The 14,260-nt window shown below is 38.9% G+C and overlaps 1 protein-coding gene across 1 annotated transcript; it reads right to left on the bottom strand.

Annotated features, from left to right (window-relative positions):
* Positions 1-2,417: 2,417 nt before the first annotated feature.
* On the bottom strand, positions 2,418-8,243 carry LOC308110352 (beta-crystallin A1-like). The gene is made up of 6 exons (XM_080464597.1): positions 8,199-8,243; positions 7,752-7,828; positions 7,531-7,649; positions 3,812-3,953; positions 3,287-3,429; positions 2,418-2,745 (listed from the first exon to the last, which is right to left on the bottom strand). Exons 2-6 carry the CDS (start codon positions 7,824-7,826, stop codon positions 2,598-2,600), a joined length of 627 nt encoding a protein of 208 aa, XP_080320723.1. The 5' UTR covers positions 7,827-7,828; positions 8,199-8,243; the 3' UTR covers positions 2,418-2,597.
* Between the last annotated feature and the right edge of the window lie 6,017 nt (positions 8,244-14,260).

Raw genomic sequence — 14,260 nt, 5'->3', positions numbered from 1 at the left:
ATAAAGTCTCTTTTTGTTCGTTTAAAGTTTCCCAGTTTGTACTTTGCTCGAGCTTGTGTGTGGTTTCATTACAAGAAACAGACAACAGCGCCGACTGGTGGCCTGGCAGGCTAACTACATTGTTTTCAGTGTTTCTGTCATTTTTTGTGTTTTCTATCTGTTGTAGTGTGAACACAAAAGCTTTTTATGTGTAGATGGAACCTATAATTCCCTAAAGAATGTCACAAACAAAGTATGTCTTGAAATACTCATCGACAATAGTGTTTAAATTGTCCACTTCTAAATGCGTCAGTGATTTTTTTTTTTAGTTTCTTTATGTTTGCAGTGGAAATGTGCAGCAGAAACTCATTCTCCATCTTCCATTGAAGAAATGAAGCTTTGCTCCTTGAGAGAAGGTCAGAAATACTTGAAGAAAGGACATAAATGAGTCAGTGTAGCTATGATGCTAAATCTTTTTTATTGACATTGTCCCACACTCCGGTATTCCACTCTAATCCTTCGTTTGATATATGTAGGTTTAATGTTATCTAAGTTTGTGTCATGTGTTTTCATAAGGTCTCTTGAAATGTGAAATACAAGATACCGTTATTTGTTATGGCTGTAGAGTTATCAAAGTGTGTGTTTCTGCTCCTTTTCTAACCTTAATCTATTAATATCTGGAAGTTCTTCAGGGTGTTTTCAGAGGCAATGAGAAATTCGAGTTAGAAATGTTATCTGTGATTGGACGCTTGTGCTACAAGAAGCCTGGGAGTTATGTGCCGGCTGTGGCGTTAAAGGGAAATGCAGATTTAATCACTGATGCATGAACCTGAAACCAAGTACAGTTCTTGTTTTTACTGTAGTTTTATATCATAACTGTGACGATGCTGGTTCTTGTCTTATATTTTTGGTGGGTTTTTTTTACAGTATGTATGTCTTTCCATCTTTGTTACCGAATAATTTAGACAAGTGCTCCATCTTTACACATAAAAACTGTTTAAATTCACCAAGTACGGTGGCCTGAGAGGCACAAACAGTGTGGTAACCGTTCGGTTCCAGCCTAACAATGACTAGAAAGGTTTAATAGACCAAAACTCAGAAAGATTACCATCAACAAGGCAAAACTCCTTGAAACCATAAATAAATAGATAAATACAACCTACAATAAGGCTAAATCTACTTGTTTGTGAAAAAGCTTTGTGAAAAAACTGCTGAAATAATCACTGGAGTCTGAGTACAAACTTGAAATGTTATTGATTCTGTTCCTGACTGATTGTCTGTTGTGATGATCTGCGGCACACACAGATATCAAATCTACCACAACGTCACACATTTACAAGAGAATAGTACCACACTATTCATTTCCTGGGTTTAAATGTGGCTTTGGGCTTGAGTGTGGATCCAATATATGTATATAATAATATACAATATAATTTTGTCGGTATAGTTTAAAAATCTTGTCTTTTAGTTCAAGTATATAAAGTTTATTCAAGACCATATCCTAATCGTTTGTTGCTCCACAGTTTGTGAATGATCCTGTTCGTCCTCCTTCTTCTTAATAATTATGACGTCATCCTCTACCTTGTGATTTCCTTTCTGTGTGCATTTTAAATTTGTGTTTTCACTTGACTTCTGTAACCTCATTATATTTCCATTCACTCCCAGTCCTTCTCCATAATTCACTCCCGGCTTTCATTCTTTTTTATTTTTAATGTATTTTAACCCTTTATAGGGATCTTTTGAAAATAAGATTTGATAAGTATCATCTGGTCTTTAAAGTAACTAATACATATCATTATGTTGCATTTACAAAGGTTGATGCTGGTCTATGCTGGACTTGCACTGGTGTGATGCTGGTCAGTGATGGTCAATGATGGTCTAAGTTGGTCAGTGATGTTTGATGATGTTCAAAGATAGTCTTATACTGGTTGATGTTAGTTTATGATTGTCTGTCCTGGTCTGATGATGGTTCCTACACTGATACGATGCTGGTCGATACTGGTCAGATCGGGTCAGATGCAGGTGGGACACCAGCGTCCTATACCACCAAGATACAGCGTATGATGAGCTGATGTCAGTGTGATGTTAGTTTGATGAAGGTTCGTCATTAAGATCAGCATTTATTGTTCAGTAGCTTCTCTTGAAGCCGCCGGCGAGCTCAGTTGATAGAGCATGAGACTTGAAATCTCAAGGTAGTGGGTTCTTGTCCCACGCCGGGCTCCACCTTCCTGTGGACTCACCACTTGCAGGAAAGGTTCTTAATCGGTTCAATGTGATCTGGTTGACAGTGCTCAGACTGCCACCCCCGCGACCCAGAAACAGCTAAGTGGGAGAAAATGGATGGATGGATGGATGGATGGCTTCTCTTGACAGACAATCTCTCTTTTCTTCATGAACTTGATTTGTAAAAACCAAACAGGCCCTAGACCAAGATTGTTCTCCATCTCGAGCTGAACTTTATTTCACCTGTATTAAACACAAGTATGAATATGTGCTGGAGTAACGAGGTAGCTGCTACGTCACTGATGGTTTATGGTGTTCACGGAGCCCAACTCCAAGGCTTCAGCCTGAGCTTCGGGCGGCCGCCGCTGCCGCTGTCAGTCCTGATCTGCACCTTGTCAGTGCCTGATGCGTCTGATGGACTGGATCTTTGGGGTCTGGCAGTGGGACCCCCAGTTCCTCCAGTGCTGGTAGTCTCCGCTGTGTCTTTCACACTCCATGATGTACTGCTGGCCTCTGTAGCCGGGGTACTCGTAGCACACAAACCTGGAAGAAGACAGGGAAAACATGAATCTCCCAACAATAACTCCGAGACTAGGCGCATACAGCCTGTGGCTCTGGAGCCACATGTGGACATTTGACTCCTCTGTAGAGGCTCTTTGTATCTGACTCAAAAATTATATGTGAATAAAAAAAACTTTTTTTCTTTTTTTAGAGTTTTCATGCCAGTCTGGACTCATATGACAAATTAAGACATAGATTAAAGTAGATTATATATTTTGCCAACTATACATGTGTCACAGTCCACGATGTCACCTGCACACTGATGTTTTACCTCACAGTCACCACTTGTTATGGTAACTCCAATTAAATCCAAATAAAATGAAGTCCAAACCAGAATGTTGTGCTGGAAGTGCTACATGCAGCTAAAACCACGATAAAGTAACAAGGAAAATAGTCAGAATTGCTCCAAATAGTTTAAAAGAAAACCAGCCAAGATGTTTAAGAGTCAAACAGCTAAAATAACACTCCTCCCAAAAAGCTAAAAAATATCAATGAAAGATATTAAAAGCTGGCTTGGACTTACGCGCCGCACTGCACGTGCATGGATCCGACCTCAGGCCTGAACCAGCCCATGGCCTGCAGGGAGGGATAGTCGTCACACAGCTCGGTGCAGCGGCCCATGAAGTTCTCTCTCTCGAAGATCATCATGTGGCTGCTGTGGTGGGACTGAACGGAGAGAAAGTGTCAGACGGCCGACTTCCGGCACCCGAACGGCTCCTTTCTATTTCTGAGGCGTCTCTGCCACTCTGGGCGGCTCGCTGATCCAATCAACCTGCTGTCACTCGTCATCGCCTCTCCTCCACTCGCCCTGTCGTGCTCCTCCGCTCCCGCTTCTTTGTTCTGTCTCTTTTGAGCCACTTTGAACCCCTCCTCCTCCTCCTCTTCCCCCTCTTCTTCCTCCTCTTTTTCCTCTCCCTTTCATCTCATTCTCTTCCTCCCTGCCCTCCTTAATTTTCCTCCTCCTTCTCCTCATCTACTTCCGCCTCCTTATCCCCCCCCCCCTTCTTCTTCTTCCTCCTCCTCCTCCTCCTCCTCCTCCTCCACTCACAGCGCAGTAGATGGGCCGAAGTGACATGAAGCGCTCAGTGTGGTACGACAGGGCGCCGCTGAAGCTCTCCCAGTTGGGGTACTCGCCGCGCTCGAGGATGAACTGCTGACCCTGGAAGTCGTGGTGCTCGAATCCGACCCAGCTGGAATCCAGAGAGCGGCAGAGAGAGGTGAACAAGAGTGCGGTTGGACGTTAACTCGGCCTCGAAACACATCAGAGAAAATGAGACTGTGTCCTTTTTTTTTTTTTAACTCTTAAATTCTTAAATTTGAAGCTCATTGTCAAACAAATGAAAATGCTTCTCCTGTGCTTGTGTACGTTTTCTCGAGGTAATCCAGTGTCCTCCCTCGTGTATTTGTGACTCTAAATTGATCTTCTCGCTCTGAGTTTACTCTGTGATGTACTGGTGACAGGTCCAAAGTGAACTCTGCTCCTTCACCACAGTGGACTGCAGTCAGACCCCGCACAGTGCTACCCTGACATAGAGGAGATGGATGGATGGTCCCAGTTTTGCTTTTTAAAAAACACAAATTCCCCGGTTCCCTGCCTCTGTGAAACTGCAATATAAACGAAACAGGCTAAAATGGAACAAAGGTTGTTCGTTAAAAACAAATCAAAGTTGTTTCAGAAAAAATACCTGAAAATGAGTGTCTTTGCTTTCTAAATCAACTTGATATTGAATATTTTGCACTTATGTGAAAAACGCTTTTGTCTCTTTTGTGACATGAATAAATGTGGAATGTAGAGCATCTGGTGTAAAAAACTAAATAATTATATGGTGAAAGTTGTAATGACGGAGCAGCTGAAAAGACACGACTAATACTTGAAGTATCTATTTAGTATCAGCAGCTTGAACTAATTTAGCGTTTTGAAAGATAAATAGATGCCCGACCAGAAGTTTTAAAAAGAAATACTCCAAAAACTGGTGTTTCATACATTGTCGTTATCATTTGGCTGTTGTATGTCATGTTTGCTATCTTTTGTCTTTCACTTCACAGCGTCACGTTGTTCTTGTGTTGTGACGCCTGTGCAGACGTAAAATGAGGAAACAAATCAGATTGATGTGAATCTGTGCTGAGGAGAAATTTCAGGAGGGTTAATTCAGATTAAAAAGCAGATTACATCATGATGTTTACATGAGGTTTGCCATCCATCCATCCATCCATCCATCCATCCATCCATCCATCCATCCATCAGGGATGCATTTCACATTATGAAACAGTTGTAAGACCAATAAATTGCATCGTTATCTGCATAACTACACATGTGAGATGTTGAAATTCATCAAGCTTTAAAGGGAGAAGCACAGGAGGGAAGTGACGAGTAAATCTAGACCCGATGGGCTTCAGTATGTTTCAACACTCTGCCAGTTTCCAATGTTCAGTGCGTATAAAGACAGTGCTGTGGCTGAGCTGCTCAGAAAATAAGAAGTTCGTTTCACAGAAATCTGCCCTGGTAGCTTCAAACTGTGATTTGTCACACAGCCTTGCACATCTGCTCTCTGGCAGCGCTCCATTATAACGGACTGAAATTAATTAGCCGAGGCCCAGAGCTTCAACGACAACCTTCCAGCATTGAAACGTAAAAACAAAACAAAAAAAAAACTCAAGACTTTTCCTCTGATGAGAAAAAGCAAAATTTGCACTCAGCTGAAGTCAGCAGGCGTTTAGAGAAACACTCAGACTTTGGCACGCCGTCCCCGGCATGACTAAGGCCTGGACTGTTACGTACGGAGCGACTCGCAGTAAGAAAGCTCCGTCGCTGATGTGCGTCAAGACTCGGAGGGCGACCCGACTTTGTTCAGACGCTCAGTTAAGAATAAACAAAATGCATAACTCTCCCTGAGCAGTCGTCTGAGGGCAGGCGAGGTTTTCTGACCCTGTAAGTGGAGGAATCGTGCAAAAGAGCAGGTTAGAAAACGGAGTCAATGTGGAACTTGGAGGCCATTTTGCAGTCAGTACAGGCTCATAGTGACTCTGCTGGAGTGTTACTGAAGGTTTCACTCTGCTGTGAAATCCATTCTGCTGAAGCAACTATCTCTTTTCTGACTTCTGATATTAGACTATCAAACCGCACTCGTTGAAATGTTAACCTTGTTACTGTGGTGGATTTTACGTCGTTTTTGAAGTCGGGAAAAAATATTATGATAACATTATTATATGTCATTTATAATTGATAAGCAGGAGATAAACATGACTAATATTTAATATCTTATATCTTTATAATCAGATGAATTTTATTGATACGCACAGACACGAACACAATATGAAAGTAAGTTTAACATTTAAGACTCTATTATTAGAATGGGGAAATCTTGAAAATGTTATAAAGTATTAAGAATATACACATGCACGCACGTATGTGTGTATATACACATGAAGTCAGTAGTGAATAATTACAAAATTTTCTAAAAATGTCTTTAAATGCGAAATTTTTTTCAATAAAAATCCTTGAAGTTTTCCACATTTGATACCCTCGTCATTATATTTATGATCTGTGCAAAAAAAAAAGAAGACCTAAATAAGACATTTTTGGGACGATTGGGACAAATGTTGACCCAAACAAATAAATTTTTATCTGGAGTGGATAAAATAGTGCAATAACCTTTAAAGTGAAACTTCAAAGCTTTTCTTTGTTGTGGAGCAGAGTATACGTGATATTGTAATAAAACCAAACATTTACTACAGAAAATCCCGACAATCTCAATATACAGTAAATTTGAATGAAACCTGGTGCAAAATACGATCAAATGTCCCAAAAAGTTTTCCTAAGCTGTTGCATTATCCATGTTTTTACAAAACTCACTCTGACAGCGTGGCTTTAAGGACAGTTTTGATAACAAGGTAGCTGGTTCTCATGGCAGCATCACCAATATGTCAGCTCGGGTCTCAGCGTTGTGTTGTATTTGCCACTCTGAAGAAATTTGTCCAAAAAAACACAAAACAATGTTTTCTTTGGAATTTTTACCATTTGCTTAGTGGCTTGGCCAGATTAGAGCCTCTCCCGGGCCAGTTTTAGGCCATAGATTGTGACATTTTCAAACTATAAAATGTAAAAAAAAATAAAAAATTTGTATGTTTTTAATTCAATTAGTGTTCTTCTTCATAAACTTAATAATATTGTTGAAATCTAGACAGAAAAGTGCTATTTGAGAAAAAAATAGAGAAGGAAATATAGCTGAAGCAAATCCTGAAACAGGTATTATGTTTCATTTTTCTCGTCCTCGTGTTGGCTGGGGAACGTAAAACCTGAAAGAGCTTCTTACCCAGCAAAATCTTGACATTTCCCTTCACACATAGAGAATGTGAGAAGAGAAGTGGCACATCATTTGTACAAAAAACACTCTCCTGGCCTTCATTTATCACTTCCTGACAACCGGTGAGGTCTCAATAACCTGCACAAAGAGAAAATCCTGCCATCGGAAATGGATTTCCGGACAGTTAAAGGACCTTCAGGACCTCAGCTGATGGTGAATGGAGGTTTTCTCATCCTTTAGTTTCACATACATCATGTAGGATGCATCAGAGGAGCTTTAACGTGGGTGAATGGACACTTCCCCTCTCTTTCTCTCTCTCTCTACACACACACACACACACACACACACACACACACACACACACACACACACACACACACACACACACACACACACACACACACACACTCAGAGACAGTCACTGTCCACAGAGACTTGCAGGCGTACAGGTTGTATGACTCACGCTCCACTCTCCACCCGGATGGAGCGGATGTTGTCCATGCCGCAGTCGTAGATGTTGCAGCACTCGTTGGTGAACTCCAGACACTTCCCTTGGAAATGCTCCTGCTCGAACACAGTCACCTGCACACAGGGCGGGTCAAAGGTCAGCATGTCCATAGGCGTTTTCTGAGTTTTTTTTTAATTAAAAATTTTTTTTTTTTATGTGGATATGTGTGAATTCACCTTAAAGAAAGGGGCTGTGCCCATGCTGGGGAAGTGCATGGGGGAGGTCATGTGGGTTTTTGTGACTCTGTACATCTCTGAAAAAGTGAAAAAACGAGAAAACAAACAGCAGAGGAGAGTTAGAAACGACAATCACATTTATGACCATACGATGCAATAATCTGAATAAACGCCAGACATGAACTTCATATAAAAGTTTTTATTTAAAATAGTAAAAGTAAAAAAAAGAAGAAAAAAAAAAAGCGTTTTTTTTTTTGGTATATTTATAAAATGGAAACAAGAATGCTTAAATTATTTTGGGGGGAGAATATTTAATATTTCTGTCTATATTCTCGTGGGGTTAAAAACAAAAAAAGGCTTCAAATATTTTTATTTCATGTGTAAAAAAAAAAAAAAGAAAAAAAAAAAAGCGAAAAGCCTGAAAGTCTCTGAATATTTCCATCTTACCTGCACGCTGTCCTCGCGCTCCTCTAAATCCTCTTTACGTAGACTTTCTCCAGCACGCGGAGTCCCGTTATATACCGGCGTCCACGCGGAATGCTCGTGCGTGCGCTGACCTCTCTGACGAGGTCAGGTGTGTGTCAATACAGCGGAATGAGGAGGACTTCCTGTTTGAAAGTTCAAAATTAAACTCACCTTCAACTGCAAAAGTGAAATTAATGTTAAAAAAGTAGTTTTAATCTGTTAAAACTCGCTTCATAAGTGACATATTTCTTTTATTGATTAGATTGTTTTTGTGTTTTTCAGCTTTCATGCTGCCAAAAGTGTTTGTTTATTGCTTGTTGCTTTAAAAACATCACATGACCTCGAAAGTATTCATCTTTAATGTTGTGATTCATTGATATTTTCACTCATTATTAACATTTTATAATTGTAGTTTATGAGTAAAAGAAGTCGTACTGCACCTGAAAATTAAAACTTCACTGGTACAATAATACTTTGAAAACTTTAGCTGTGAGAGTTTTAAAGGAATTAAGCCATAAATCGGTATTGAGTATGTCCAAAATTTGAATTGATACTCACAATAGCGTGATTAAGTAGTAACAATTGTTGTTTTTTAAGTAGGCAGTTTTACACATACTTAAAAACAATTCACTTCATATAATTTACTTGATTACCACTATTAAGTCATAGGTATTTACCAAGTACGCCCATAGTCATATTACTGCCATGCAGAAGTATCTTTGTTTACTTTTTCTTTCTATCTTTTTCGTAGGTATTTTTATTTTCCTAAATTACAATTGAAACCATTTAATCTTGTCTTAAATTCTTGAGACACGACTCAGTCAAATCTTTTGATCTGCGTATTTGTAGCAAATACATTTATCCAGAAAATACCTTGGTCAAAGAGACTTATTTGAAGTTAAAGATGGAAGAATCTGTACATTATATTATCCATCCGTCTGTCCGTCCGTCCGTCCGTCCGTCCGTCCGTCCGTCCGTCCGTCCGTCCGTCCATCCATCCATCCATCCATCCATAACTTATACAGTAATTAATTGATAATCCATAATGAGACCATACTGCACACAAAAGGTTTGAAAATCAATTAAGATGGTGGACAACAACAATAATCATCATCATCATCATCATCATCATCATCATCATCATCATCATCATCATCATAATAATAATGAAGGCTCACTCAATTACAGTTTTGTGACTGATTTTTACTTTCACTCCCGGTCGATACTTTAAACACATTTTTTGGAATCTGTACGTACAAAACTCTTTCTGCTTTTACTTTGTGTGTGTAAAGGAAAGACGGTATTTCATTGACTGATGAGCTTGACACACAGGTGAGAGGGCGTAGCAGCTTGTGTTTGTGCAACTGTTTTGTGTCTCTCTCTCTCCCCCCCCCTCTCTTTCGCCCCCCTCTCTTTCTCTCTCTCTCTTTTTGTTGCCCTATGTGCTGCCTGCAGACTCAGCACATCATCCACAGTGCAGCCACAGAGGTGCGCGAGATGAATGCGGGGCTGTTTGTGGTCTATTCGTATAGGTCAGCAGTGCCGTCGTAAAGAGCAACAAAGGCCGGGGACTATAGGCAGAGAAAGAGGAGGATTTGGAGAGCAGGCCTGGGGAGCCTGTTTCTACAGGGGGTCCCAAAAAATTGGAGAATATTGAGCCCAAAGAATTTTAATTACCGCTCATAAACGTAAATGCCCAATCGATGATAAAACTGATACAAAAAGCTGTAAAATGCCAGAACCTCTCAAAAAATAGGCGTTTACAGCCTGTTTGATCTCATTTAGGAATAATGATGACCTGTACATAAAAAAAATTACTTTTTTCCCCCATTAAAAACTAAATCCTGTGTACATGTGTCAATGTTAGTTTTTCATGAAGCTGAAATGTTATTCACCACAATGAGTTTCCTTCCTTAGACAGAGAGTAACACAGTATTTGTACTTGAATACAAGGACGATCCAGAGTTACATCGATAAAACGCCAGGACTTCCTTCTTCAGTTTCAAACTTAAGTGTATTTACATATGAAACGTGTCAAATGCAAATAAATACCAGCCAGGTTATTATCATGTTTAAAAAAACTATTAAAAAACATTTTTGAAAATCCTTTTACTTAAAGTAATAAAATGTGATTACTTTTGGTAACTCAGACTTTGTTTTTCCCAGTTTTCCAAATTTCATAATTTTTCTTCTTTGTTTCTTTTTTTTCCTTTTTTTCTTTTATTTCACTCCCCCTTTTTTCTTTTACTATTGACCAAGGTACTTTTTGTTTGATTTGATTTGTTGGCAAAATCCACACAATCAGAAACAAAAAGTGTTTTTTTCCCTTTTTTGATTATGTTTTTGATCTTGCCAACTAATCAAACTAACAAAACGTACCTTGGTCACTATTATACCTTTTCGCCTTTTTTTCTTTTTTCCATTTCCCCCCTTTTTTCTTTTTTTTCCCATTTTTTCTTGTTTTCTTTTCTCTTCTACAGTGAGATACTTCCCGTGTGCGTATATTTTCATGCTTCAATGTGGATTTAATGCAGCATTTTAAATTGGAAGCATGTTTTTTTTAAAGCTGCGTCTGGCTGTGGGCCAGTTTGGATCCAAGAACCAAATGTCGCCTTCTGTTTAGAATATGTGTGTTAGTTGAACAAACTGTACAGGCCCGTATTGTGCACACTATGCGCTACCATTAGAATTTCAAATGTTTTTTTAAAGGCCTGCTAATTCTACTTTAAGTGACAAAATGAAGTCACTATTGACGTTCAGATTTTTTGATTTTGCAGTTTAATCTCACATGTTTGACACCCAGACTTTAGCTCGTATGCGTGTGTGTAGAGCATGTGACACGTCTATCAAATCTCCACTGTACACAGCATTGGACAAAAAAAAGGCTGCGGTTACCATGACAACACGATCAACCTGCGTCATGTGGATCATGGTCCTTGACATTTCAGGAAGCTTACAGTTGCATCACGTATTCACCGTGATGCAAACACACATAGATGAAGTTAACAAAGAAAATTGGCCATGGCGCCGTGCATTCTGCACGATTGTAAGGAACGTTCTCTCATTTGGACCTTTAGCAAATAATCCTGCAGCAATCACTTTTTTTGGACAATATCAGGATTCTCACAGTCTCTTGATGTGTCGTGAACATCCAATAGTAAACAGTTCCAGTTTGCGACTTTCACAAAATGCACACGGTGGGACAACATTCATGTTTCTGTTGTTTGTTCGGGATGAACTTCAGTAACGAGTGGTAGCTCTTTGATGGCTTCGGACGATGTAAAATGTTAGCAGGCGGCTCAGTGTGAATAACAAGAGAGTGAGAGACAGCAGCTCTGCACAGTTTCTTAAATCCAACAAAAAGAAGGATCATTTGAAACGGTTAAGTTATTTAGTTACCGGCAAAAACATTACAGGAACACACAAAGAAGTGCAAGTTCCTTGCAAATTCCCATTTATTCCAGTCGATAGTTGCTTCTTTCACAAAGCAGTAAAGCTACTTTACATTATGAAAATAATGTCTGTTTCCTTGGCAACAGCAGAAATGAAGAAAATTATGTAGTTCGCATGCCAGGCCACTAGTGGCTGCTGTAGTTTTTGTAATGAAACCACACAGACATGCACGCAGAGAACGATACGATATTAACATTAACAATGGCGAGTACATGAACATTCACATGGACAAGTTGGATTATTATTACAAGTCACTGTCAACTATGAAACTTGAAACTTTTATGAATCAAAAAGGCAAAAAAAGATGTTGTGTAAGTTACGAGCATTACTTTCCAAAGCTGTGTTGTCACAGTAACCGGCTGCCTGGTTTGTGACGACGCAGCCATCAGTGAATAGATTCTTAGTCATGGTGATGAATGGGTGAAACACAGGCCTCAGTATGACAGCCATTCACCACAAGAGTTAAAATAGCCCGTCTTTATTCCCTCAAGTGGAAGTGCAACATACTGTACACAAAGTAAAGAGGGAAATGTCACTTCAGGGATATTTATCTGCCATTTATTCTCCACTGTGGAGGAGAATAATCAATTAACAGCATTATTTTGCTGCAGGATTGTGTTTCACACATGTTCGGTGCTGCAGACTTTAATCAATGGGCCCTTTGAAGAGACTGTTTTGTTGGAAAACTGTCGCCGGCTTTTGTGGAGTCCACTTTATTATTTTGCCAGCTGGTCAGAGGAAGTGCATCATTGCAGCAGCTATTCACAGTGAATCTCAGACTAATTACATATTGAAATCAAAGAAATTTCCATCAAAGGCTATTTCATCTGAAATGCAAACCAACTATTCATTCAAGGTTGACCATACGTTAAGAAATATAATGGCAAACCTCTTATAATGTAGCAGCTTTTAAAAAAAGAACATGAAACTGGATTTATATATATATATATATATATATATATATATATATATATATATATATATATATATATATAAAAAGTTATTACTGACTTACTGCTGCCCTGTGGACATCATGTATGAAATAATCAAGAGTATCAAATGATTACATGGTTCATGAGTAAGTAGATACCAGTCTGATTTTATATTCTGTCATGTTGAATTAGCAGATTATAAACGCATAGTGTTTGGAAACACAATTCAGTCCATTTTTTACTGATATATATTATATTGATTTTGTTCTTTTGCAATAAAAAACAACAACATGTCATTTCATGTATTTTCCATTTGGCCATTTTTACCAATGAAGGATAAACAATCTCCGGAGGTGCTGTGAATGCTTCTCATGCACGATAGAATTACAAGAGGCTTTGATTGCATCACACAGACTACCCCTGGTCCGTATGCAAATGAGCCTGTCGAGCAACTCCACAAGGAAATGTGTCGTTCTCAACAGAAGGGGCCCTTCAACTCCAGTCGGATAAATTGTTTCCTGTGTTTCATCCACACGCACGTCAATTCCTTGATTCTATACCCGCTCACAAGAAGCTGGAGAAACACATCAAAAAATTTAGTGTAATGTTTATATCGTGCACATGCTTACTTTGAACGTATTGTGCAGGATGATGACCCCAAATGTAATATTGTTAAAAACAACGTAAAGAAGAACAAAGAACCACGGAAACGATTACTTAGAGTTTATTAGTCCCGGTAAACATGCCTGATATCTTGATGTCACGTGATGAGTGGTGATAAACTCTCTTTCATTTCTGGTTTAACTACAATGTGGCAGATCACATCTTAACTTAATGTTTAACTTCTTCAACTGAGACCACATGAAGTGTCTCTTTCTATATCTTAATATACAAGTAATGCAAAACCATCACAAATAAGTTTTCAGTTGATTGGCCAAATTCTTGTAGTAAATAACGGAAAGGAACATATTCATTTCAAATAAATAGCCAATAAATCACATATTCTGATCAGTGAGAGATTTTTATTTATTTCAAGTTGTTTGACAGTGAAAGCTGTAATAGCCTTGAATTTTGTAAATTCTGTTAATGATGTTTTGGTGTGGTCAAACGTTGGTTAAAGTGATAAAAGCTGAACCACTTTTCTTCGATGAATAAACTTTAGTGGAGTAAATCCATTAAGCTGGGAATTTGTTCTCAACATTGAAAAAAATACTTTTCCACGGTTGAGTAATTCTTTTTTGAAAAGACTTAATATCACAGTCACTCTGACATTACAAAGATAAACTGCAGCCTATCTGACCCGGTAGCACTCAGAGGGGTTGTAGATCAGAATCCTCCTCAAGTCCTGCAGTGTTTAATTCAGTCATTGCACAAGAAAAACAAGAAGACAAAGAAATGAGGGAGATAAAGATTGAAGAGACTGAACCTCAGATCCGCCTCTATGCAGACGATTATATTGATCGCAGTTTGAGAGCCCTACATTAGTCTTTAGAAACTATCCTGTCAAATTGACTCACCGGTCACCAAACAGGCTTTTATAAACGACTGAGACACAAAGAGAAAGTGCTCGTATTGCAATAACAAATCATCCTCAATCAGCTGCTTTAATTTGAAAAGTACTTTAATCCTATATTAGCTGTGTCGATCACATTTTATTTC

This window comes from Lipophrys pholis (assembly GCF_963383615.2).
Source record: "Lipophrys pholis genome assembly, chromosome: 5".
Classification (NCBI taxonomy): Eukaryota; Metazoa; Chordata; class Actinopteri; order Blenniiformes; family Blenniidae; genus Lipophrys; species Lipophrys pholis.
This window is presented reverse-complemented; position numbering and strand designations above follow the sequence as displayed.